At 52.5% G+C, this 27,757-nt stretch overlaps 1 protein-coding gene across 1 annotated transcript in view; it reads left to right on the plus strand.

Annotated features, from left to right (window-relative positions):
• The first annotated feature begins 3,290 nt into the window (after positions 1-3,290).
• The window catches only part of LGI2 (leucine rich repeat LGI family member 2), a 33,201-nt gene continuing 8,734 nt past the window's right edge, over positions 3,291-27,757 (plus strand). Inside the window, exons 1-7 of the mRNA XM_075545012.1 lie at positions 3,291-3,481; positions 6,397-6,468; positions 9,787-9,858; positions 12,478-12,549; positions 19,712-19,783; positions 20,514-20,683; positions 26,634-26,798. Coding sequence (XP_075401127.1) covers positions 3,291-3,481; positions 6,397-6,468; positions 9,787-9,858; positions 12,478-12,549; positions 19,712-19,783; positions 20,514-20,683; positions 26,634-26,798 — 814 coding nt within the window. The remainder of the gene's footprint in view (positions 3,482-6,396; positions 6,469-9,786; positions 9,859-12,477; positions 12,550-19,711; positions 19,784-20,513; positions 20,684-26,633; positions 26,799-27,757) is intronic.

The following is a 27,757-nucleotide window of genomic DNA, read 5'->3' on the forward strand; positions in this document are numbered from 1 at the left end:
GTTAGGTTTTGGGTTTGGTGGATGGTTTAACTCTGATACGGGACACTGGATATACGGTGATCTGCAATGAATATCCAACCTAAGTAGCCCCCTCTCATGCAGTTGTCCATCACCAGCTCGCTGTTACCTTCTATGATAGATAGGTTTATTGTGTCAACCTGGCCAATATGAACATGTGGGATTAAGAATGCCACAGTTTGATTGGAGGGAAAAGAGATAAATGACTCGGCGAGCCCTGCCTCTCTCTCTCTTGCTCTCTGGTGATCTGACCAGTGTGTGGCTGCCTTAGCTAGTTCTCTGCCTCGACTTGCGAGGTACACTACTTGTGGGACACCCAACCCGTAGATCGTGTTGCTAGAGCTTGAGGTTCCTTTGAGACCTGCTTTATCACACTGCTGGTGTATACATCGCTTGAGCTTGGGACTATTGGATCCTGTCATGTGGCTGTTGGTGACCCACCTTGCTGTTTGCTGCCTCTGCCTCTGGCCAGACTGCCTGCATTGCCCTATGGAAGACTCAGCTGTCTGCATATATGTATATATGTATATATGCAGGTTTCTAACACACCTCCTGAACCCCTTTTGGTCAGCCTGTGACCTCCATGTAACCTTTTGGAAATCACTTCTTTAGGATCACCACCTAGCTAGTTGGAGTCTTGTTGGCACAGTGAGTCAAGCATTGGGCTGCTCACCACAAGATTGAGGGTTCAACCCCACCTGGAGAAAGATGAGGCTCTCTGTTCCTGTAAAGATTTACAGCTTCAAAAACTCCACGGGGTACTTCTCCATCCTCAAGGGTCACAATGAATTGGAACCGATCAATGACAATGGGTTTGGGATTTGGGGGTGATCTTTGGGGTGTGGCCTGGCCCTTTGTCCCCTCCCTCAGAGGCCCGAATTTGCCTCAGGCTGATGGAGAGCAACAGCGGTGAGTGGTGAAGAAACAATCTTATCCATGATGTCTACTGTTCTCCACTTACAGCCACATCACTGGATCTAACCTTCTGTGGTGGGGAGTTGTCCTTCCCTGGGGAACCATTTTTGGGGTGTGTCCACTCTGAGTGGTTTGGGTTATTAGCCCCCATTTTGATTCTACTGTTATCTGTTTCTTCGATTATAGACGAGACCCCTCTGGTTAGTCAAGCTTGTTATACCAAACTCATGGAGAAGAAAAACTCTAAAACTCACTGCCCTCGAGTCAATGCTGACTCATAACGACCAGCCCCCTGTGGATTTCTAAGACGGTAACTGTTTACGGGAGTAGAAAGCCCAGTCTTTCTCCCATGGAGCTGCTGGTGGTTTCAAACTGCTGACCATGAGGACCATAGCCCAACTCGTAACCACTACACCACCAGAAGAAGAGGGGTCCAATAGAACCCAGTAACCCAGGGTTTTCCTAAGTGGACAGACGATACCAACCCCTGGGGGCACTGGATGATCCTGGGGGCCTGCAAACTCAGATACCTATCTTTTTCCTGGATGATGGGGTATAGCTCAAACACTTTTAATTACTTGGGAGTGGGGGTGGTTGTTAGGTGCCAGCAAGTCAGTTCCAACTCATAGTGACTCTATATGCACGGGAGAACAAAACAGTTCCTGGTTCTGTGCCATCCTCACAATTGGTCCTGTGCTTCAGTCCCGTGGCACTCTGTGTCCTTGAGGACCTTTCCCCCTCTTGCTGCCCCTCTACCTTATCCAAAATGATATCCTACTCCAGGAACTGGTCTCTCCTAAAAAGGCGTCCAAAGGACGTAAGACTCCTGCTTCTCAGGAGCATTCTGGCTGTACTTTTCCCAAGACAGATTTATTTGCCCTGTGCCAGGGAGAGGCGCTGAGTAATTACTTTTCTGCAAGGGTGCGGGAGGCCAAGTAAGTTTAGGAACACATGCCACCCCATCAGCCCAGGCTCCCAACCCCCTCCCTGCTGACACCATCCTTTCTGAGCCTCTGCCTGCCTGCCTATAAATGAAGGGAGCTGACAGGACCTGACGCACAGGGGTAGGAGATTAAATGTACCCTGTTTGGATCACGTACCACACCCTCTAGCTCTATTCGCTTGAAACAACAAAACCCAAAGCCATTACTATTTCAGTGCAGTTGAGCCCATAGGCTTTTCTTGGTCTCTTTAAGAGAGCAGATTGCCAGACCTTTCTTCCTGGGCTCTGCAGGGTAGTTTTGAAGTGTCGACCTTCAGTTTAAGGCTAAGCCATCCAGCACGGTTCCTTCCAGGTTAGGGCAGACTAGGCAGCCAGCTTGCTGAGCGTGGGAGATCTCCCCAGTAGTCAGCACTGGGCTGCTGCCTGCAAGGTCAGCACTTCGATGCCATCAGCCACTCTTACGGAGAAAGATGAGGTTTTTTTTTTTCTCTCCTGTAAAAGAGTTATAGTCTTGGAAACCCACAAGGGAGGTTCTGCTTTGTCCCAGAGTCGGAACTGGCTGATGGCAGTGGGTTTGCTTGCTTTTTGCGTCAACACCAGGCCGGCACCCCCATTCCACAGCAGCTGCATTTTTGCCCACACTGCTCCAGTCTGGAGGATGGATGGGGGCGGTGGAACCCTGGACAGACCCCACTGCTCCTGGGGAACAAGATACATCAAGCCAGCCCCCTGGGCCCAGGGGCAGCGTTCACTTCATTTCTTCCCATCAAAATGAATAATTACTCAAAATCCAGTGCTCCTCAAAGCCCCTGGAACAGACGGCTCCCCGGGTTATCTCGCCAGTAACCCGGCTCGGCTCCCACTGGCTGTTTTGGCTTCACCTTTTGGTTTCACTGGGAGAAGCCCAGGGCCTCCCCACTATTATTTTGAGCGTGTGGCAGCTGAACCCCAATTCTCAATCAGGTCCCCGGGATGTCCTCCTGGATATTCCCTCCTCTCCCCTCCCCCAAGGTCACCCAACTTTTCCCTTCCTGCCCGGCTCAGGGGTGGTCCGGGGGTCGGTAGGGGTGGGGGTCGGGGGCGTGTCGGCAGCAGCAGCGGGCGGGGCGGGCGCCCGCCGTGCCTCCTTCATTGGCCAGGGCCGGGCTGCAGGCGCGGGTGCTGATGTCAGGCGGGCGCGAGTGCGGCGGGCGCAGCGGCGGCGGCCGCCCAGCAGCCCGGGCTCGGGTGGGGGGGCGCCGAGTGGGGGTGGCGGCCAGCATGCTGCTCGGCTGCGGCTCGGCCTCCCACACCCGCGGCGCCCTCGTCTCGCCAGCAGCGGCGGCGGCGGAGCAGGGAGCGGCGCCCGCGTCTGTAGCGGCGCAGGGTCCGGGCGCGCGGCGCGGCGGCGGGGACCGGGCACTGGGCACCGGGCATGGCGCTGCGGCGGGGCGGCGGCGGGGCGCTGGGGCTGCTGCTGCTGGGCGCCGCGTGCCTGATCCCGCCGGGCGCGCAGGTGAGGCGGCTGGCGCGCTGCCCCGCCACTTGCAGCTGTACCAAGGAGTCCATCATCTGCGTGGGCTCCTCCTGGGTGCCCAGGATCGTGCCAGGCGACATCAGCTCCCTGTGAGTGGGACCCCCCTTCTACCCCCACCCCACCCCGTCCCTCCAGGCTCTCGCCGCTGCCCGGGGCGGGAGTTGACTCTCGCACTGGGGCAGCCAGACCCTGAGCCCACTCCCAAGTCCCCTTCTTTGCGTCAGGGTGGGCGCGCGCCACGGGACGTGGGTGGAGTCGCGGGCCCAGGGCAAGAGGGAGGGAACTCGCGGTCCAGAGTCTGGGGGCCCGGGGCAAGTTCCGGGGGCAGTGCTTCTCAGTGTGACCCGCGGGCCACCTGCATCAGCCCCATCTGGGGACGCTGGCGTCAATGCAGATTCCAGGGCTCACGCGGCGACAGGGTCTCCAGAGCCCAGCCCGGGGATCTGCATTGGTGTTCCCAGGTGCTTCTGGAACACATTAAAGTTTGAGAGGCACAGACTGAGAGGGGCGTGTGTGAAGGGGGAGAGGGGGTTGTTTCTGGAAGGGTCTGCGAGCTGCGGAACTTGGCTGGAAGGAGTGCAGAAGATGAAGCAGGCCACTACTGCACCTGGGGCCTGGGGCCGTGCGTCTCACTCAGGTCTTCTCCTGGTCTCGCAGCGGTGGGTGGGTGGGAGGAACCAGGGCAAAGTCCTGCCGCCTCAGCAAGTGGACGTACTGCTCTTGTGGCCTGAAGAGATGGGGCTAGACTGAGACTTGGCAGAGGGCAGGGTGCATGGGGGTGCCTGACCCAGGGGCCAAGGGCTGGAAGGCAGCCCGGCTGGCTTATTGCCCTGAGTTCGTGAGTACTCCTTACCCCCTTTTCCCGTAATGGAGGACTCCTGGTGGCGCAGTGGTGAAGTGCTTACCGCTAGTCCTAAGGCCATCAGGTCCCCAGTGGGAACCCACCAGCCATCCCTGTGGTGAAAGAATCGGAGGGGGCTTCCATAAAACTTAGCCCACCGCCGTTCAGTGGACTCTGAGCGACCCTCTCTAGGGATTCCGAGACTGTCAATCTTCAAGAGAACAACCAGTCTCGCCTTTTTCCCATGGAGTGGCTGGTGGGTTTGAACCTCCAACCTTACACTTAGCAGCCAGCTCTTAACCCACTGGCTGCCCAAAGTTCCTCTGTCAAGATTACAGCCTTGGGCACACTGTGGGGCAGTTCCACTTTGTGCGGTTGGGTTGCTAGGGGTCAAACACGACTCAGTGGCCACAAGTTTGTTTGTTTGTTTTTGTTTCCCCCCCCCCCCCAAGTTCTCTCCCATGGTATATTCTGCTAACTTCGCAAGGGCTGTAGGGAGTTGATAGTACATGACACCTCTTTCTTCAACGTGCACTGATACAGCCCGCTCAAGCCAAAAGACCATCCTTTCTCATGGCTTGGGAGGGACTCATGTTTTATGTCTTTCCTGCTACTTGGACTCTGGTGTCCCAGCCCAAGGTGGTCCAGAGCCTGCCCCCTCCCTCCAAGCTGTTGAGGCTGGGGGTCCTGAGATGCAGTGATGTTGTACTGGGGGTTCTGGGGTGCAGTGATCTTGCCCGTTGTTTGGGCTCATCCTCCAAGGTGACGAGGCAGGCCCCAGGACCTGGAGTGAGAGGGCTTGAGCTGACCCGAGTCAGGAGCGTGGCGGTGGGCACCAAGGCCTCTGGGAGTCCTTGTGCTAGTGACTGGGATGCCAGAGAGGATTCCAGACCATGAGGACCACTCTGCTTAGAACCTTTAGACCAGTGGTTCTCAGCCTTCCTGATGCTGCGACCCTTTAATACAGTTTATTATGTTGTAGTGACCCACAACCATAACATTATGTTTGTTGCTACTTCATAACTGTAATTTTGCTACAGTTATGAATTGGGCGACCCCTATGAAAGGGTCGTTCGACCCCCAAGGGGTTGTGACCCACAGATTGAGAAACACTTCTTTAGACCAACAGCTGCTTTATTCATCTGCATGTTAACTCAATCTTTTTTGCAGTCCTGTGCCTGGGGCCTGCTGTGGCCAGAAGGGTTAGGGACTGAGGGGGGGGGGGTGATGGAGAGAGGGAGGGCAACAGAGCCAAGGCCTATGGACTCCAAGTTGCCTGTCCCAGGTGGCAGCCACCTCTCTGGTGCACACTCCAGTTCAGGTGTTTTTGAGTTCCCCCCAAGGCTTTCACAGCGATTTAATCACCATGCTCCAAATGCCTTTCAGAGCGGGGCGCCTCAGGGGAACACTTCATTTCAAGACATCAGAGCCCTGTGGATCCAACAGATTCCTGGGCGGGGATGAAGCAACCACACAGGTTCAGCCAGGGGCTGAAGTCTATGAGAAGGGAGCAAGGGGATTGATTTAAACCACCGGAGGTCATGTCTGGAGAAGGAGTAAGGTGGCCGTCCATGAGAGGTTTCTATCCTGCAGACTCATTTTCATATGGATCTAGCGACTTGGAAAGGGCTGGACTCTGCCCCCTCTGAGAAGACTCCGGGCAGCTCTCAAGATCTTGTTAGGCCAGATGGCTGAGAGGAAACCAGGCCAGGTGTCATGGAGTCGATTGTGACATTTTCAGAGTAGAACAGGGCTCCGTAGGGGTTTCAATGACTGATTGTGGGGAAGCGGAGCCCCAGGAGACGTGGTGGCGGAGTGGGTGAGGAGTTGGGCTGCTAACCGCAAGGTCAGCAGTTCAAACTCACCGGGTGCTCCTTGGGAGAAAGATGAGGCATTCTGTTCAGAAACTCACAGCGGCATTCTACCCTGTCCTTTAGGGTCACTATGAATTGGGATTGACTCGATGGGAATGAGTTGTTCTTTTTTTTTTTTTTTTAAGAGAGCACCACACATTTCTTCTGCGCTACCTCTGAGTAAACTCGAACCCCTAATCTTTCAGTTAGGATGTGAACCCCTAACCCTTGCACTCCCGGGTGCTCTGCCCACCCCCCCAGCACTTTCTAAAAGAAACCAAGGCCCCTCTGTGACTCCCTTTGTCCCCAGGAGCCTGGTGAATGGAACCTTTTCGGAAATCAAGGACCGGATGTTTTCCCACCTGCCGTCTCTGCAGCTGCTGTGAGTATATGGAAGGACCTCTTCAGAATACGGGGTTTCTGACAGGTGGTCAAGGGGGGTGGGGCAGGCAGCTCTGTGTCTGTGGGGCCCCAGGAGTAAACGGTAAAGGGTCCTTAGTGTGTCCCCAACAAGCTAAGTGCCCAGGCTCCTTCCTCAGTTTCCCTTCTTTGGGGGGGGTGGTGCAGGCAGCACTTCCTTGGGGACTTTACTGTAGGTGCTGGGGCTTTATCTGGCAACTGGGGAGAGGATGGCACTGAATGATGACAGGAACTTCAACTGGAGGGCCCCCCCACATTCATTGTGGTTTGGGTGAAAGGTTACAGAGCAAATTAGCCTCGAGTCCAATCATTTAGCCTTGCCTTGTTTTGTGACATTGGTGGCAATCCCTTAGTGTAACTGTGTCCTCTCCCCACTTCCCGCCTGAGCACTCCATTTTTGTCCGCCCATCCCCCACGTTGCTTGCCTTCTTCTCTGCTCTGTTTTTGGGTCTCCTTTGGTTGGCTGTTCCAGGAATTACGATTCCATTCCTCGCTGTTGTCGTTATTCATCTTCAAGGACTTCCATTGGGCTGGGAGTGGGCTCAGATGCCAGGTGGAAGGGCGCTGAGGGTCATGGTTTCGGGGTTCCGTCAGTCTCCATCAGAGCAGGAGGGCTGTGGTTTTGAGATTTGTGACTTTCTGTGATTTTGAATTGTGTCTGACATTTAGTTTCTCCTACTCTGTCCAGGATCTTCGGTTGTGATCTTGATCAGAGCGGTGGAAACCCAGCATCACAAACAAACAAACAAATAAATAAGTCAATGGTTTATTCTCAGAGCTTTTCTGGGTTGACTTGGGTGGGTTTTCCTGGTTGCTCTAGGGTGGAGGTTACTGGGACGTAGCCTCTGCTTTTGACCTCAGGCCTGAGTGCTGACTGGGCAGCGCCCCATGTGAAGCACATAGGTGGTGACTGGGGAGCTTCATTCCACACGTGACGAGGCAACTCCGAGCCAGAGGATCCTCTGCTGTGACAGTAGCAGAGGTCCAAGAGCAGGAGTCAAGTGCGCCAGGCTCGACCAGGCCTAGGGCAGTTGCATCATGAGGTCGGAGTGGTGTTTTGAGCATAGGAGTGATCCCAGTTCATTGAGAACTAACTATCCGGCAGCATACCCCTTCTGTGTCCTTCTATCACCCCAACAGGACGGGCGGCCAAGTGGGTTACGTGTTGGGCTGCTTACCACAAGGTCAGCAGTTCAGATCCATCAGCTGCTGGGATCTATCCTCAGCTGAGACATTTCCACTCCTGCAAAGAGTTACAGCCTCGGAAACCTGAAGGGACCACTGTACTCTGTGAATTGAGAGTACATTGAGAATTGACTCAATGGCATTGAGTCACAGGAAAGGGGAGGCTATTGTATCTCCCCCACTTGACAGATGAGGGAAACTGAGGCTCAAGAGATGGTTCAGTAACTTGAACCAAATCACAGAGCCATGATTCTAACCCAGAGCCCCAATACCAGCCCACAGTGCCACCAAGTCGATTCCATCTCACGGTGACCCTCCTGGACAAGGTGGAACTGCCCCTGTGGATTTCCAGCTGTCACTCTGCTCCCGCTGTGTGGCTGGTGGTTTTGAACTGCTGACCTTGCAGTTTACCAGCCTAATCAATGCCTACCCATGACACCATCAGGGTGCCTCCTTGCACACCAGCACTGACTGCCTGACTCTTCCAGCCAGGCCAAAAAGCAGTTCTGAAGAGCGAATCACTGACAGGCAGAGTCCTGAGTACATAATGTATTTATTTTCTATTTATCTGTACTTGTTTCTTAATGGGTATCGAGATGCAAATAAGCAGTGCTTTATAAAAAACATGAAGAAAAAGACTGTAGATCTGCTTTATAAAAAATAAGAAGAAACAGAATGTAGTTCTGTACTCTTAAATAAAGCACACTGTTGATATTTTGCTCCTTGAAATGGTAGCTGCCTGTTTTTGTGTGTCTGTTTAACATGTTTAAACATGACATTGCTTAGCCATTGCCCTAAACCAAAGCCAAACTCCCTGCCATTGAGTCGATTCTGACTCATAGTGACCCTGTAGGGAAGGGTAGAACTGCCCCTGTGGGAAGTAGGGATGGTAACTCTCTATGGGAGTAGAAAGCCTTATTTCCTCCTGCAGGGTGGCTGGTGGTTTCAGACTGCTGACCCTGTGGTCAGTCACCCGATGAGAAACCCACTCCCCAGGGCTCCCTTTGGCTCTCGGAGTTTTGTTGAAGCAGAGTCCTAGTCGTGCAACTGCGATGGTAGCTATTCTTATACTAAATAGGTTTATGAGGGCACAATACACCCTCATGCAGAAAAACACCTGGTTTTATGAGTATTCTGAAGGTTTTATGAACTTTATCCCTCTCCTTAGGACAATGTGTAACAGAGCAGAAAGGTTTTATTGTTTGTTGTTGCTCTCTGAGATTAGTCAAGTTACTTAACCTCTCTGGGCTCTAAGTTCTCTGCAAAACATCTGGCTAGACCAGTGGATGTACACTGGTACAGATAGGAACTGGAAACACAGGACATCCAGGACAGATGATCCCTTCAGGAGCAGTGGTGAGAGTGGGTGATACTGGGAGAGTGGATGGAGAGTGATGTGGAAAGGGGAAACCTATTACAAGGATCTACATATAACCTCCTCCTTGGGGGACAGACAACAGAAAAGTGGGTGAAGGGAGACATGAGACAGAGCAAGATATGACAAAATAATTTATAAATTATCAAGGGTTCCTGAGGGAGGGAGAGTGGGGAGGGAGGGGGAAAATGAGGAGCTGATGCCAGGGGCTTAAGTGGAGAGCAAATGTTTTGAGAATGATGGGGGCAATTAATGTACAAATGTGTTTTACACAGTTGATATATTTATGGATTGTGATGAGTTGTATGAACCCCTAATAAAATGATTTTTAAAAAAATCAGATGATTTAGATCTTTATAGATCCCTAATCCCAAAGATCCCATGTGCATCCTCCAGCATTTAGTTGGACCGAGCATGAACATGTTTTAAAATGGCAGTGGGCATGCCGTATGGGGAGGGCAGAGGGAGGGGCAGGGTGGACTCATGGGAGTGACCTAAAATTTTGGTCCAAAGGAATCCGCTCATCATATCCATCCACGACCTGCAGATAATGTTGGGCAACTTTCTGGCCATTCTTGGGTTAGCGAAGAGCCCAGATTTGCCCACATGTCAGAAAAGAGCCAAGAAACAGAACAAAACCAAACCTAAGTGACGCCCCCAGGTGGCCCGCCCTGCGCATCTCGGCCCTGAGCTCTGAATTCATTCTTTCTTTCTTTGCAGATTGTTGAATTCTAACTCCTTCACAGTCATCCGGGACGATGCTTTTGCTGGACTTTTCCACCTCGAGTACCTGTAAGTTTCGCGCTTCGTCTGCCTGCGGAGCCTTTGGTGTCTCTGCGGGCCGGCGAGGCTGTAGTCTATTCTAGAACTTTTCTCTCTGCCAGCTTAAGGGTGGCGAGGATGGGGGAACTGGCCCCTCCCTTATCAGCACTGACCTTTTCCAAGTGAGCTTGCTTCTAAACATGCCGGAGGGTGCGGGGTGGAGGGAACAAAGAAGGAAATAGACTCATTCATTCTCGGCTGACATTTAATTTGTCGTGTAGTAAGCACAATTGGAAATTGAGTTGGATATTTTTACCTTTCCTAACTAGGCACGGCTTTGCTGATCAGCCAGAAATGGAGCCAGAGGGTTCGGAGGGGTGCTCATTTTTATTGGAAACCTCCCGAGTTGAGGGCACGACACTGTGTTTTTAATTCAGCTTCTCTATATCCCAGGGCAGCAGTCCTGATGGCGTAGGGGTTCTGCATTGGGCTTTTCATCATAAAGTCAGCAGTTCAAACCCGCCAGCCTCTCCTGGGGTGAAAGCTGAGGCTTTCTACTCTGGTGAAGAGTTACAGTCTCAGGAAGCCACAGGGGCAGTTCCCCCCTGTCCTATGGGGCCTCTAAGTCAGAATTGATTCAAGGGCAGAGCGGTTTTTTATCCTGGGGCAGCATTGTGTATGAACTGCTAAGGAGAACCTGATTTTTTTCTCCTGAAAACAACGCCAACCAAACAAACAAAAACCCCAAATCCCAATTTTCCCTTTTTTCTGATGTGTCATTTTCCTCCACCCCTCAGAACAAAACAAAAGCAAACTAGTTCTACTGTAGCTCTGCTTCTTGCCTTTGTCACGGTCACCTCTTTCCGCACCTCCAGTTCTTCCCCCTTCTCTTTGTCAAAAGATGCCTCCTGCTATCAGACCGCATCTCCTTACTTAGTGTCCCCAGAGGTGTGTAAAGCCTTTTCTGTTCGTCTCTGAGTCAATAGATAGATGTCTGAATTCTAACCACGAGACAGCATGTGGTTAGAATTTTTTTACCCCAGTCACTTCTATCTCATAGCGACCCCAGGATGCAGGAAGGTGACTGGGGAAAAAGAGAGATAATCTCTGCTGGATCTCTCTTATACAAAAGGCCACACCCCCAAGGAAGAATCACCAAGCTACCACCTGATTGACAGGTTGGATCCCATCCCTACCTCCACGCAGGTACCATCAGGTGGACATAAAATCTAACCGTCACAAGTATTGGGGCTCTTTTAAAGAATTATCTCTAACGAGAGCAAACTGATCATCGCAACTCCCGTGAGGGGCAGTGAGTTTATGTTAATGGTGAAGCGACTGTTCGTAAAAGGGGCGTGGGAATGGTTGCCCAACTTGAAGGTTGTCAATGGGGCTGAATGGGAGAACCTGTTGAATTGTTGTGTGTGCTGATTGCCCAGGTTTTCCACAAGCGCCAGAAACCCCCAGGGCAAGACTTGAGAGCTGTTCCGCCACCCACTGGTGATGCCAAAGCCCCTCTCTTGGCCTCGCCTTCATGCAAGGCTCTTTTGCAGTGCTGAGCTTACTGTGATGCCGGCAACTAAAGCCCTGGGTCCCGTGGCCCTGCCGTTTGGCCCTGGTGCGTGATCACTGCGTGCATTTCGCACAAAGCTAAGTCCCCAGACATTTCTGCACCGAGAAGGAAGTTTGGCCCATCCCCAATGCACATGTGCTTCGTCAGCCGAGGCTCAGAGGCCAGGCTGGGCGGAGGAACACAATGGACTCAACTTGGTTTGTGAAGCTACGCTCCACAGCACGACCCCTGTCCCCCCACGGCCAGAAGGCTCCGCTATGGAGATGGATGTCAACCAGGGGGCTCTCCTCAAGGGACAGTGATGTTAGCCCGAGTGCTAATAGCCAGCCATTGTGAAATGTGAGAGGGGTTGAGCAGGGAACGCTGGAAGCCTGCCCGTGTTGCAGAAACAAGAGTGTCTTGCTTTTTGGACCAGGCTTGCATTTTACACATACAACCCCCCCACCCCCACCCCCACAAGATGTTTTTACTCTTACTGCCAACTCAGACTTTGAAGACTTCCAGGCCAGTACTAGGGCCCCCCGTGGTGCAGTCAGTGAATTACTGGGCTGCAAGCCACAAGGTCGGCGGTTCAAACACACCAGCTGCTCTCTGAGGGAGCAAGAGGAAGGTGGCTGCTCCCATGAAGACCTACAGTCTTGGAAACCCTAAGGCACAGTTTTTCTCTGTCCTGCCCAGTCCCTTTGCATCAGAATGGCTCAATGTCCGTGCATTTTGTTTTGTTGGTTGGTTTTCATTTTAGCAGGTTTATTGACCTGTGGTTCACATAGCACAGAATTCAACAGTTTAAACATGTGGAAAGGAGCTGGGTGGCCACCGCCACAGTCCATTTGAGAACGTCTTTCTCTTTCTTTTCACACTGGTTCTGGAAGGAGGACAGAGCGGACAGCCACATGCGGGCCCTCTCGCACACTCAGCCTGCTCCCTCACGGGGGGGTCTGAGACCTGGTCTCTGGGGAGGACTTTCTCCCGTTCTGAGCGCTTTCGGAGGTTATTCGGGAAGCAGCCCAGCAGCATGCTTTCAGTTAGCATTCGGCAGAGGCAGGGCAGTTCCGTGACACGGCTTGTCTCCTCAGGTTCATCGAAGGGAACAAAATCGAAACCATTTCAAGAAACGCCTTCCGTGGCCTGCGCGACCTGACGCACCTGTAAGTCCTGTGGAAAAGGGCGGGGGTGCGGGGGCTTCCACGCCTCGCCACTGGCGCCCTCTCTTCCTCACCTGTCACTGTCATCCATAGCGTTCTCAGAAGGAAACCAATTTCCAGGTGCCCGAGGAGGAGGGGGTTTCTTTCCTTCCTTCCTTCCTTCCTTCCTTCCTTCCTTCCTTCCTTCCTTCCTTCCTCCTTCCTTCCTTCCTTCCTTCCTTCCTTCCTTCCTTCTTCCCTCCCTCCCTCCCTCCTTCCTCCTTCCTTCCTTCCTTCCTTCCTCCTTCCTTCCTTCCTCCTTCCTTCCTTCCTTCCTTCCTCCCTCCCTCCTTCCTCCTTCCTTCCTTCCTTCCTTCCTTCTTCCTTCCTTCCTTCCTTCCTTCCTCCTTCCTTCCTTCCTTCCTTCTTCCTTCCTTCTTCCTTCCTTCCTTCCTTCCTCCTTCCTTCCTTCCTTCCTCCCTCCCTCCTTCTTCCTTCCTTCCTTCCTTCCTTCTTCCTTCCTTCTTCCTTCTTTCCTTCTTCCTTCCTTCTTCCTTCCTTCCTTCCTCCTTCCTTCCTTCCTTCCTCCTTCCTTCCTTCCTTCCTTTCTTCCTTCTTTCTTTCTTTCTTTCTTTCTTCCTTTCCTTTCTTCAGTGTAAATGTGGAGCCTCTTGGCGTCCCTCCCTGCGCTGGGCCCTGTGGCCCTTGAGCGGCCTGTATCAGCTGATGGAGGCCCAGGGTAGTGCAGTTGGCTCACAGACTCAGCTGTTGGCCTTTGGGCGGGAGCTCCACTCTGAGTGCCTCCGAAGAGACCCGGCCACCTACGCATGTCGGGGGGGGGGGGGGGAATAACGTCAGCTATTACAAACCCTCCTACGGAAAGCACAAGCTCTGGTATAGTCACACGACGGAATCTGACACATCCATAGCCAACGAGGGTAACTCTCTTAAACACCACAAGGCATGGACAAAACTAGCAAACGTTAGCTTAGCCAATTTACAAACAGATCCACACTTCATATCACCCTCGTTAGAAGGAGAAGCAAAGAGGAAGACGTGCAGTTCCTACACCCACAGACAAGACTTAGGCGACTACGAGGAGGCCAGAGACGGGGATGGGAACAGGGTGAGGAGAGAGATGGTGGATGGGTGGGTGAGGCCCCAAATGGAGGATTTTGCAGGGGGAAAAAAAAATAAAATAAAATAACCCTCCAGGCTCCTCACCTCTGATCTAAAGATTGGTCTGAGTGGCTTAAAAAGGAGGAAATTAAAACTGGGGTGGACTTGGGGTCTTTCGTGACATACAAGTTCATTTCAAACATGAGGGCAGCGGGGTGGGGGGGTAGACAGGAGAGAAAGGAAACCAAGCTCTTGGGGTCACAGCGCATCTTCCTCGACTGGAGGCCAACTCTTCCTTTTATTACGTGTCGATTGTGGCAGAAAAGAACATGCCCTTTATGATGCCCTACTGTGTGCCAGCTGGGTGCTCAGGGCTTTCCTTCTCAGTCATCGGTGAGCCCCATTTCATGGATCTGGGACCTGAGGTGTGATGGACTCAGGGGTGGCCGTCATGTAAACGTGACAACTGAAGGCCAAATGGAATAGAGACATTTTCACAGCCCCTCTAATTTGAATACAAAGAACATTCTCTCGGCCCTTGCATTAAGCCGAGGCTTAAGCTAAGCCCTCTAGACTCTGTAATAGCGTTCTGGAAGGAAAGCGAGAGAGACATGTGGATTTGAATTGGCTTTATCAGAATGAAGTGCGTAGGTGCACAGAGCACATTCGGGAAACTGTGAAAGGGCGCCTGTGTTGGGGACAATGTCAAAACAGGGGTCATGTGCTAGTCGGGAACTGGGTCCCATTTGCCTGGCGGATATTTGTGGGGAAATAAGATACCATGCCTCACCTCCATCGTTGATGGCCTTGCAGTAAAAAGGAGAAAGGGCACACTTAAAAAGCTTTGTGGATGTTGGCTGAGGTGGCCGTACCTTCTGGGTGTGGCCCTTCAAGGAGACAGTCCTGCATTCCCCATCCTGATAGTGGCTCGGGCGTCCGGCTCTATTCTGGATGGCTCACAAGCAGGAAAGGAGCCCTGCTGGTATCCTGGATGACATGTTGGGCTGCTAACCCGCAGGTCGGTGGTTCAAACCCACCAACCTCTCCACAGGAGAAAGGCTTTCTACTCCTGTAAAATTTCTTGGCCTTGGAAACCCAAAGGGGCAGTTCTACTCCATCTGACATGGTTGCCCTGAGTCAGTATTAACTCAGTGGCAGCAAGTTTTGATTTCCGGTGAACAAGAGCCCCTGCTTTGTAATACAGTTGGAGCATCGGAAGCTGAGGCAGTGGGGCAGCAATTCTTAAGATCTGCAGTTCGAAACTAAGAGCCACTCCTGGGGAGACAGACAGGGCTTTCTACTCCTCGATCCAGATACAGCCTCAGAAACCCACAGGGGCAGTGCTTCCCTGTCCTAGAGGGTTGTCATGAGCCTGTATCGAGGGCCCTGAATTGAGTATATGAGGGGGTACCCCACCCCCCCAAAAAAAACACCAATGGAATTATTTTTTCCTCAAGCTATGTATTTTAATTTTTTTAATAAAACAACTTTATCACCTTCAAAGAACTCTCCATTACACTTAATGTATTTGTCAAGTCTGCAGTTCAGTCCTTGGAAACATTTTTCAAACTCATCTATTTGGATAGCTGACAACACTTCCCTCATTTTTTTTCTTCATGTCTTATATGTCATCAGTATGATGTCCTTCTTCCCTTCTTGGGGGGGTGGGGAGTTGCATGGAGCATGGCCAGGTGAGTAAGGTGTGTGGGGCAAGAGAGGCATACTGCTTTTTGCCAAAAACTGACTCACTGAGATGGCTGTGTGAGCAAGGGCACTGTGGTGGCAAAGCCAGTCCCCCGTCTGCCACAAATCAGGCCTTTTTGGTCACACACCGTGACGCCATCTTTTCCACACCTCTAAATAGAAAGCTAAATGAGCAGTCTGATCTGGTGGCGTGAACTCCAAATGCGCTCGGCCTGCCCCTCACATAAAAAACCCCAAATGAGCACAGTTTTTTGAGGGTACCCCTCATGCAGTTCCAAGAAGGAGCGGATCACCCCACGGCCACATGAACCTTATTTAAATGTTAAATATCTGAGGAAAGAGAGGGGAGCCCTGGGGGCACAGTGGGTTAAAGAGGGCTGCTCGCTAACAAAGGTCAGAGGTTCAAACCCACCAACCGCTCCGCGCGGGAGGATGACCCGCTCTGCTTCTAGAGAGCCAGCTGTGGAAATCCCGCGAAGCCGTCTGTTCTGTCCTGAACGGTTGCCGCGAGCTGGCGGCAGGGGCTTGGTGTTTCCGGCTAAGGAAAAGGAGGAGGGCACTGGGGGTCTCATAGTAGAAGTCTCCCCTTCCACGTGGGAGACCCAACCCAGTATGATTCCCAGCCGGTGCGCCTCGCCCATCAGTGGAGGCTTGTGTGTGTTGCTGTAATGCTGGGCAGGTTTCAGTGCAGCTTCCAGACTTAGACGAGGAAGAAAGGCCTGGGAGTTTACCTTCCAGAAACCAGCCAGCCAAACCCTATGGATCCCATTGGTCTGACCTGCAGTCAGTCTTGGGGATGCCCTCCCCTCGCCCTGCCCCTTGCCTCCCAGAGCAGGTACTGCCTAGTTCTGACAGCTGCCAACCACATCAAGGGCAGAGAGGTCTTAGCTCTCCGATGCTCGCCCCTGTGTGCTGAAGGCCGTCACCATGTAGGATTTGCTTCTTTAAGATTCATGATCTGATTGTATCTCATACATTTTACCAGCACCTCCAGCCTCACTTTCCTGGGCAAGGAAGCGCAGGTCTGGTTTCCAAGCCATGAAGGAGCAGTGCCAATCAGTAACTAAAATCTAGGGCATTTGCTTTCCAGCAGCCCGCTGGAGCCCAAGGGACGGGGAGCTGTCAGGCTCTTTTAGAAATGAAATGAGCGCCATGCGGCTGGTGAGAAAATGAAAGGGAGGAGGCGTCGTCGATGTTGTTCTTGATGTTCACGCTGCGTGTGGATGGGGCGGGCCATCCAGCTATGTAGCACAGCATTCTGAAGCCGGAAGCCAGCCCTTGGAAGGGTTGCTGAACTCTTGACTTCTGACCTTCATCGCCTTGCATCCTCTTACCCCTTCAGCTCAACAAATCTAAATTTGCTGAGATGCTGAGGTTAAAAAAAGTACCTAAAATGTTTGTGGTGGTACCTTACTTTCTTAAAGATGTAATCATGAACTAGAAATCAAAACCTTGCATTTGATTCCAAAGGGCAGCTTTCAGAGGAGGTGCCAGCTGATTCTAGTGTCAAGTTCAGTCTCCCAAGGCCAATAGAGACTAACAGGAGCCCTGGTGGGGTAGTGGGCTGTGCATTGAGCTATGGACTGCAGAGTCAGTGGTTCACATTCACCAAACTGTTCATTGGGAGAAATAGGAGGGTGATTTTATTTTATATTTCCCCTTCAGGAAAAATGTAAAGGTCTTAGAAACCAAACGGATTGCCCGACTGGTGCAGGACGAACGAGGCAGTGTTTGTTGTGCTGTGCTCAAGGTCCCCAGGGGGCAGGCGCCTAACACTGGCACCCCGCAGCACAGCATCCCGGAAGCAAGGATGTTTGGAGTCACAGTGGGCTCCCAGCCTTCAGCTGTGCACAGCCCCCCAGCTCTAAAGGGGAGGTGGGTCTCCATTCCTTCAATGCACATTTCTGGGCTAGGTCATTATGATGTCCCAACAGACAATGTCATGTGCATTTAAAAGAGCGTAGTGCCAAACTGCCCGCCTGCCTGTCATGGACTGGTTTGCTTGTTCTCCTATGGGCAAAACAGAAAAGAGCTGGTATCCGTTTCCTGGCTGACTCACACTTGGGCATGGGGCCTGAGGGAAATCACAGACTGGCTGGTCTTCCTTTCCACATCCGGCATCTTTCTGCATCGACCGCCCGGCCCGAGTGCCACTCACCTGCCGTGGGATGGTCACAGTGCCCCGCAACCTCCTGAATCATCCGTCAGGGGGAGATGCGCTGGTGGTGCTCGCTTCTCTGCGGTTTCTGAGAAAGCTACGTAGCACTAAGCAACACTGCAGCGCCGTTTCTGGACCGCCGGCATAACGGGGAAGTGAAAGTGATCGCAGGAAAGCAGTCTCCATGGTAATTCAGATCTGGTGAAGTTATCCTTGTGAGTTACAGCAGCAGTCTTGATGGGAAGGAATGGGGTGTCCGAGCGTCTTGGGGAGGACTCACTTAGGTGACCATTGGAGAAGCCCAGGGGCAAGGCTAACGACCTCTTCTTGAATCGTTCTGGCGATGAACCTTTGATCTTTCCACAGAGATGCACCGTGTCCTTTCCCTGTGCCCGCCATGAGGACACAGCAGGGGGCAAATAGACCAAGCCTGCATGTTGCTTACATGTAACCCCCCTGGACACAAACCCACTGCCACCTAGGCTGTTCCTACTCAATGTGTTCCTATACAGCGTCCCGGCGATTGTAAATCTCTGTGGGTGCGGGCAGCCTCATTTTCCTCCCTCAAAGCATCGGGTGAGCTTTGAACCACTGACCTTTTGGTTAGCAATTAAATGCCTAACTCACAGTGCCACCAGGGCTCCTTTGCTTTTAGAGAGAGGTACACACACACACACACACACACACACACACACACACACACAGAGTTACTGGAGAGTTGGTTCCAACCCCTGGCCATCCCGCATGTGTCTGGTAGAATGGCGCTCCACAGGGCCTTTCCTGGCAGTGACCTTGGGGCAGATGGCCAGCCCTTTCTTCTGAAGTACCCCGGGTAGGTTCAAACCACCAAGCTGTAGGTTAGTCGTTCAGCACTTACCCGTGTGCACCACCTTGGCCTGCAGAGAGGGCTCACAGCTACTTTCAGGAAACAAGCCAAAGGACCACCCAGACCCACTGCCATCATGTCCATTCCCACTCACCGTGATCCCCGGTAGGGTTTCTGAGGCCGTACGTCTTTCTGGGACAGACAGCCTCATCTTTCTCCCTCACGAGGGGCTGTTGGGTTTGAGCCGCAGGCCTGGTGGTTAGCAGCCCAACTTGTACCCAACAGCAGCCCAGGCCTGCTAATAAACACACAGCTAATTAAGACGCACAGTCTGTGAGAGGGCAGGAGTGCAGTGGAGACTGGCAGAGGGAGGCAGGGAAGGCTTCCGGGAGGGTGTGGCCTCAAGGTCAGCTCTGAATGGAGTGAGCCTTGTGGCCATGGGGGGGATGTGTGCCAGATGGTGAACAGCAAGTTCAGAGTCTGTCTAAGTCTCTTCACTGTCAAGTCCATCCCGACTCGCAGCGCCCCCATCATGGGGTAGAACTGCCGCTGTGCATTTCCGAGACGGCGACTCTTTACGGGAGAAGAAAGCCTCGTCTTTCTCCCTGGTGGCAGCTGGTGGCTTTGAACGGCTGACCTTGTGGTTAGCAGCCCATGGAGTAACCCCATTGAGTAATCACTGGGGCTCTGTAACAGGAATGCCACAGTGGGAGACTTCAGAGAACAGAAATTCCTCTTCTCAAAGTTCGTGGGGCTGGCAGCCCGAGTTGGGGTCCTGGCTGTAGGAGAAGGCGGTCTCTGTGTGTCGCGGTGGGGATGGCCCCTTCTTCTTCAGCCTTTGCAGCCTGTGTGCTCCTCGGTTTCTTCATCATCTTCACATGACATGCGTCTTCCCAGCATCTGCGCTGACGTGGCTCCGTCCACCTAACACAGCAGGCTCGACCTCCAAACGTGATGACACCACAGGCAGAGAGCTCCAACAGAGGTCACCTGAGGGGAGGACATGTCCCCTGTTCGGGGACGAGCAAGGGTGGGGGGCTTGGGTCTCAGAAGGAGACTTGGTTTCAGGGACATTTCTGCTCATCTTCCATGGAGCCTGTAGCGTCTCTTCCATGGGGTTGAGCCGCTGCACACAAAGAACTTCATCAATGCTGTGTTAAAAAGACAAAGAAAAGCCACGTTTGAACCCAGCACCTTGCCTGCTACTGCCTTCAGGATACCAGATGACGTCTTCATCTCCGTGCCAAAGCTGACCATTGAGCCACGCGGTGTCCAAGAAGCTTGGGGCTCTGTTTTAAACCATTAGTCTTACTTCAGGAAGCCCCGAGGGACGGGGCATGAAAATAATCACACAGTAAAATGCCACTCTCTTGTTCTAGTTCTTTGGCCAATAACCACATCAAAGCCCTCCCCAGGGACGTCTTCAGCGATCTAGACTCTCTGATTGAACTGTAAGTAATGGAAATGAAGTTCCTGCATGGTGTCCTAGTTAATTATGGCAATAAATGTCCCCCACCCCCGCCCCGACTACAGCTAAAATTCTATAGCAGAGCAGTGCATGTTGGAAGCCAGCATCTAGCTGGTATTGTTGATGATGTTTGTCATTCGTGTCATATGCCTGGTACCCGTGGGCCAGGAGGAGATGAGTCTGGCTTGGGGAAGGCTCAAGATGCCACTCTTTGCTGGACATAGTTTAACAAGATTGTGAGGTGTCAACTCTGTCTATGGACACTGCCTCTCTGTAACATTGTGTTTTTTATAAGCACCCGAGCTGGGGTGTCCTTCTGTCACCCCCGCTCACTTTCCAGAATGACCTGGTGACACTTTTGAGGAGGGTTGGGGGCATGGTGATGTGTTGGCATAAAGAACTAGTTCTCTGTTTGCATCCACTTAAAACCATAGGCACCCAGGGCCACGAGTTCAAGTCAGTCACCAAGTACAAAAAGTTGGATGCCTTGGATACAGTTTTTTTAATTAAATATTTTTCCCCCTTGGATGTTAAATGCAAGGGGGCTTTATATCTCATTGGCTTTTTATTCCATTTCTCCCACAAACATTATGAGGCCCCTGTGTCTCGCGGGGCATCAGCGGTTCTGGAAACCCATATGACGACCAAGCTGTTTGACTCGGGTCTGTTTCTTTGCGTGTATGAGCCTGCTTGTGCTTTGTTTGTCTTGGTAGAGATTTAAGGGGCAATAAATTTGAGTGTGACTGCAAAGCCAAGTGGCTGTACCTGTGGCTGAAGATGACAAATTCCACCGTCTCGGACGTCCTGTGCCTGGGCCCTCCGGAATACCAGGAGAAGAATCTCAACGACGTGATCAGCTTTGACTACGAGTGTACCACCACAGGTATGCGGACCCCTCGCCGGGACGCATAGTGGGTTGCCCGCTGGGCTGCTGACCACGGGGTCAGGACTACGAAACCACGAGCCACTCATCAGGAGGCACCTACAGTGTCTGAAGCCCACAGGGTCAGTTCTACCCTGTGCCACAGGGGCGCTATGAGTCAGCATCGATTCCATTCGATGGCAGTGACTCTTTGTGTTTGGTGATTGGGTTTTTGGGTTATCACCAGTGTGTAAAAACTGGAGGGCCGCCACACATCCCCTTCTTGTGGAGAAGCCAGCTACCATCATGTTGGTCTGGTGCTCTGACAGGGACCCCACGGGCACGCCCCCTGGAACCATTTGTGGGGCTGGTTTTGCAGGGGAGCCAGCCAGGCCTGACCTGAAACCTCTCAGAGACGGCCCGTGTCCGTCCTCGCTGAGTAAGGAGCTTATTCAGCTGTGTAATTGCCATGCGCCCTTTAGCTCAGCTGAGGCCACTTGGAGGGTATTCATTGTACTACCAGGCCAGCGCAATAAATCAGGGGTCACGGCCAGTGACATCTGACCAAGAGGGGACGTTCAAGGGCACTTGGGATTAATGCTTAACCAAAGCTCACTGGAGCTTCTCTCCTCTGCGTCCCCCCCTCACCCTCCCATGAGTTCTTGAAATCCCAAGGTGAAGTTGGCCGCTCTGCATTCCTGTTCCCTGCTGGCCCTCTTGCGAAGACGCCACAGTCTTTAGGAAGCGTGGCCTGGCTTCCAGGGGGCGTGTGGTAACTGGGAGTCATTTATAGCTAAGGTGACCAGATATCCCACTTTTGGCGGGAAAGTCCCAATGTTTAACAATTTTTCCCATGTTCCATGGTGTTTTAAAAAGTCCCAATTTTTGGAATAAATGCGCGACAAGCTACGGTATTTGGCTTTCAGCTGCCATGTGGCTATTTCGCCAGGATATGAGTTTTATCAATGGTGTCCCGATGGTGTCCCGCTTTACCAATGTTAAAATCTGGTCACCTTATAATTGTAGCAGAAGGCATGACTTCTGAACATGGAGCTCTAGAGCAGTGGTTCTCAACCTTCCTAAAGCCGCGATCCTTTAATACAGTCCCTCATGTTGTGGTGACTCCCCAACCATAAAATTCTTTTCATTGCTACTTCATCACTGTCATTTTGCTACTGTTATGATTCAGGCAGCCCTTGTAAAAGGGTCATTCAACCCCCAAAGGGGTTGCGCCCCACAGGTGGAGAACCACTGCCCTAGAGAGATCTAACCATCATCCAGGCTCTGAGAACTGTTATAGGACAGACATGGCTTTAGGGTGAAATAGCCAGGTTCTGAAACATGTCCCAAACCAAAAAATCCCTGCCCAGCTAGGGTGCTCTCTGGCCTTATTCATGGTGCAGTGGTTATGAGTTGGGCGGTAGCTGCAAGGTCAGCAGTTTGAAACCACCAGCCTCTCTGAGGAAGCAGACCAGGACTTTTCTACTTCCGGAATGAATGGCGGTCTCAGAAACCCACAGGGGCAGTTCTAGCCTGTCCTGTGGGGTCACTAAGAGTCAGCCTTGACTCGATGGCAGTGAGCAAATGGGCACCGTCCTACGAGACATCACCGTAGACGAGAAGCCTAGCTTTGCTGTTCTTGTCGCGCCTTCACTTGAAAAGCCAAGCCAGCTGCCGCTGAGTCAATCCTGACGACGCTGGGTGTGTGAGTAGGATTCTGCTCCATCCGGGGGAAGAGGATCTCCAGACCTTTCTTCTGATGCACCCGTGGGTAGGCTTGAACCGCAGCAGCCTAGCACATTCATTAGCCGTCTGTGCCCTTTTGGTACTCTGCCACAAATGAGCTCATGCTCCCATGAGGAAAATGGTGCCATCACGTTGTGCCCTGCTCATCATCGCTGTTGTTAGCAGCCATCGGTTACTCTGACGCACAGCGCCTCTATGCACAACAGAATGACGCACTGCCGCGTCCTGCGCCACCCTCACAATGGCCCGCCCCGGTGTCTGGCCCATTGTTGCAGCCACAGTGTCAGTCCATCTCCTGGGGGGCCTTCCTCGTCTCCGCCACCCCTCCACGTTACCAAGCACGGTGCCCTTCTCCAGGACTAGTCCCTCCTGACCACACATCCAGAGTATGTGAGACAAAGTCTAGCCATCCTGGCCTCTAAGGAGCTCTCAGGCTGTGCTTCTTCCCAGAGAGATGGGTTTGTCCTTTGATCGGTCCGTGGCACTTTGACTCTTCTTCACAGGAGCTGTGATTCCAATCTTCCTCACCCTCCAGCGCTGGCACACAGAGGAGGTGATTGGAAAGGGCATGGGGTGGGTCAGGCACACGGGACTCCTCAAGGAGATGTCTCTGACTGACGTCTTTGCTCTGTAGCAGCTCTGAAGAGGTCTTGCCCCCGCTGGCTGTCTGTCTGCCCAGTGCTAACACCCTGTGCTTCCTGGGCTGCTGCGGCTGCCACGTTCTAGAGTTCACGGTTCCCGTGTGATGCCCTCACACAAGGTTTGCCAGGGAGCACGCTTTCTAAGACTGCCTCCTTGTTCAGTTTGGGGGGAAGGAGCCAGTTCTCCCTGAGAGAGGAAAGATACCATGGCCCGTGTTTTCCTGGGAAAACGGTTTGTCGCATGCCACGCCCCCTCATCCCCCGGTTTTGACTCGCAGTGCTTCCACACCGGGACCTTCCGGCTATTTTTATCCGCCTCCAGACTCCCCGTGACCTCCTGACGATTCCCGGGCTAGCTGGATAATTCAGGAAACTCCTTAGAGGGAGTGAATTTTGCATCCTAATCGCCCTGTTAGCTCCCCTATTTCCAGTTTGAGGAAAATGCAAAGAGAAAACGAGGCATTAGCGCGCGGGCGGCCTCCCTCCCCCCAGGACCGGCATCATGCATAATTTATTTGCCGCGCCGGCTATAAATAGCTGCGCAGAAACCTGTGGGCTCCGGTGGGAGCCGGCCCTGGATTGTAAGAGACCCGCAGACATCACGAACTCAATCCAACCTGAATGGAAGTGGCAGCCCCCACGCCGAGCACGCTGCTAACACAACGCTTCTGTCGGGGGACTCGCAGAGACCCCCACCCCCACCCCCACCTCCGCAGTGGCTGTATGGCTGTTTGCGGAGAGATAGACCATACAGGAGCCACGGATGAGCCTTGAAATCCCTCTGCCCCGCCCCCCGCATGACAGACTCACCAACAGCAATTCTTTCCTCTCTCATCTCCTCCTCCTCTTAGGGGGTCTCCTGTTATAAAGAATTCGATTTGTAAGTCAGACCATTTGGCAGCTCATGCTGTGCGGGAGAACCAACTAGGTGGTGTCAGTCGTTAACGTGCTCAGCTGCCAACCTAAAAGGTTGGAGGTTCCAGCCCATCCAGAAGCACCTTGGAAGGAAGGCCTGGCAATCGCTGTCGGAAACAATCAGGCATTGAAAAGCCTCCGGTACACCGTTTTACTGGGGCACTCATGAACTCAGCAGCTGTGTCTTGTTTGTTTATCTGTTTGTGGGCGGTGAGGGGTGTACGGCAGATAGTCAATATATGAAGCAGATTAGGTAATGGTGACTTGGTGGGATCAGCCAGTGTAAGGCAATTAGGGTGGTATGCAATACCTGTTTTCTGGTCACAGCTGCGATCGGTGTTAGGGGAGTGTCCTTGGGGGCTGTGCCATAGAGAGAGAAAGGGAGAGATCGTCCAATGGGGTGGGGTTAGTACCACAAAGAAAGAAGAGCTTGGAGCTGCTTGCGGCGCTCTGCACTCTGGGTCTCTGCGCTGAGAACCTCCTCCTCCCAGGACCGGTAGACGCCAGGCAATGTGGAGATGTTCAGGGACACCAGGCCTGCCAGGTTGGAAAGAGACAGGTCCTTCCCCACAGTCTCCAGAGAGAAAGACTCCCTTCATTGCTGGAATTCAGACCTCTAGTCCAATGGCCCCCTTCATTGCCTTCCTCATTTCATGTCTTTTATGAGGCTTCTAAAAGCCACCTCTGTTTGCTTCGGCAGTCGAGGGTGCTTGCTATTGGCCCAGGAGCCATGACACCCAGCTAGGGCGGCTTGGCCATAGCTGGCACCTGCCCTTTCTGCGCTTCCCCATCTGGCTGTCAGATGCCCTGAACACTAAGATCCCTGCCATTTTCTCAAACAGCCCTGGTGGCTCAGTGCGTCACAAGCTGGGCTGCTAACTGCAAAGTCAGTGGTTCAAATCTATCCGATGCTTGGTGGGAGAATGATGAGACTTCCTACTCCTGTAAAGAGTTACCATCTTGGAAACCCATAGAAGCAGTTCAACTTGAAGGCAGCGCACACGAGGAAGGCCCTCCACAAGGTGGGTCATCTGTCGCAGTGGCCGCAACAGTGGGCTCAGACACCAGAACCGGTGTGAGCATGGTGCTGGAAGGGCGGTGTTTCGTTCTGTTGTGCGCAGGGTCGCTGTGGTCCCTGGCCGACGATGATGCTGACCAGGCGTCCGTTGTGATTCCAGGTAAGAGGTTGGAATCTAGACAAGGAGGCTTGGGGATCCACGCCCCAAGATCAGCCCTTGAAAACTCTGGAGATCCCCAGGATCCAATCCACAACCAAGTGTAGGATTGGTGCAAGGTCGTGTATCCTGTCCTCCTGCTGTGCGCAGGCTCAGGGGGGAGGGGGATGCAGGAGCAAACTCAGCAGCAGATCACAGTGACATAAGAAAGAGCAGTTCCCAAGCCTGCTGGGACCACAACACCCATTCTTGGCAGAGGAATTTTGGTGACTGTTTTAAGAACTCTGCTAGGTGGTGGGCATCCTGCCTTGGCTGTTTGAAAGCCGGGTCGCATGGAGCGTCTTCAAAACTGCCGACTCATAGTGACCCTACCGGACAGAGTAAAGCTGCCTGTGAGTTTCTGAGACGGTAATTGTTTACAGGAGTGGAAATCCCTGTCTTTCTTCCTTGGAGAAGCTGATGGTTTCAAACTGCTAACCTTACGGATTGCAGCCCAACACTAACCACTATGCCACCAGGGATCTGCTATCTAAAGGAAGCTGGGCTGAAAACTGCTTTCAATCAGCCGGATGCCCCAGTGCAAGCCAGAACCCTTCTGGAATCTCCCAGAGTAAAATTGCCCTCTGGGGTGGTAGCTCACTCCTCCTCTGCCCCTCCCCCTTGGTGGTCCTTTGTGAACTCAAACTCACTACCATGGAGCCGACGCCGACTCATACAGAGCATGGAGCAGGTGTGTTAGTCTGGGTACATTAGAGAAACAAATCCATAGAAACTCATATATATAAGAAAGAGTTTTGTATAAGGGTAAGTACACATTAAGAAAGCATCCCAATGCAGTCCAGTCCAAGCCTACAATTCCAACGTTAGCCCATATGTCTGACACCAATCCACAAAGTCCTTACACCTCACAAAACACACACTATGATGCCAACTGCAGGAGGAAAGACGAATCAGTGAGCGTGTAAGCATGTCAGCACTGACAGGGGTCTCCACACGGCTGCTCCAGCGCCCAGGGCTGCATCGGGAAAGGTCCAAGTGGCTTCTCCTCAGGGATGTCTTGCAGGAAATGAGCCTTGCAAGCTGAAGCAGAGAACTGGCTAAGGCAGCTGCACCCTGGTCCGACCATCACAAAGCAAGAGACCCGAGAACTAGAAAGGCGAGGCTCACAGAGTCATTTATCCCTCCTCCGCCCTTCAATTAACCCCACTTGTGTTATTGGCCAGGTTGGCACAATAAACTTTGACTATCTCAGCGCGGTAGAACTGAGACTGTAATACTTTACAGGGGTAGAAAGCCCTGCCTTTCCCCTCCTCTGACAGACTGGTGGTTTCGAACTGTCAACCTTGTAGGTCGCAAGCCAATATGTAACCCCTATGCCACCAGGTCTCCTGTACAGAACTGATGCTAAACAGGATAGGCAGTGTGGTGGCTGGCCGTTCCCACATGGATTTGATGGACTCCTTCTGTCTGTCTGATTTAAACCCTCATTTCCAGATTTTGTGGTTCATCAGACGCTGCCCTACCAGTCGGTTTCCGTGGACACATTCAACGCCAAGAACGACGTGTTTGTGGCCATTGCCCAGCCCAGCATGGAGAACTGCATGGTACTGGAATGGGACCACATCGAAATGAATTTCCGGAGCTACGACAACATCACAGGTGCGCTAAGTATCTTCCTAATGCTCCTGGGAGCAGCTGGGGTTCTCTGCCCAATGAGGGGGGCTGAGTCTCCAGCTGTTTGGCAGCAGGTTTGCTATTGGTGACCAGAAACTTCAGGTGTGTGGGGTTCTAACTTGTCTTGTGTTTTGGTTGTGTCTGGTTGAAAGCACTTTATGGCAGTGTTGAGACGTCACATGGAACAGCCTAAGATTGAGTCCATGCAGACTCGCAGAGGCCCTATAGGACAGGGTAGAACTGCCCCTATGAGTTTCTGAGACTGTCACTCTTTACAGGAGTAGAAAGCCTGTCTTTCTCCAGAGAAGCGGCCAGTGGGTTTGAACCGCTGGTCTTGATATTAGCAGCCCAACGTTTAATCACTCTGCCACCAGTGTGGGGGGAAACCAGCCCCTCACACTATCATGGGTTCGGTAGGCGCGATTGTACGGTTATTATATATAAATTTTAGTAAAGGCATAGAAAGTAGATATAGGAGGGAGAGTAAAATAGAGGAGTCAGCCACATTTCATGGTAGCATGATAACCTCTGGGGGACGGCCATGATCTCAGCAGCCAGGTCCATGCAGAGAGCAGGAGTGGGAGGGAGAAGAGAGCATCTGCTCTTTATTTCTAACCAAGTATATGTACGTAGGGACGCCATTGTAGGTAACCACGTACGTCACAGGAAGGGGCTGTACAATAGGCTTACGCATGACAGGAAGGGCATGAGCTAAGGGTGTACATGCAATAGGAAGGGGAGGGATTAAGGGTACACATGTAACAAGCTGGGTGGACTCTAGACCCAATATGGCAGCCTAACCTTGGTCGTCCTTGAGTGGGCTCCACCTTGCTTTTGGCCTCTCCTTCAAGGGAACAATCCACTGCCCTTATCAGATGGGAGTGGGCTCTATTTAGGGTGGGACAGACAATACAGTCTGATTGCTCTAGATGGCAGATAACCTT

Source organism: Tenrec ecaudatus, chromosome 3 (assembly GCF_050624435.1).
Source record: "Tenrec ecaudatus isolate mTenEca1 chromosome 3, mTenEca1.hap1, whole genome shotgun sequence".
NCBI lineage: Eukaryota > Metazoa > Chordata > Mammalia > Afrosoricida > Tenrecidae > Tenrec > Tenrec ecaudatus.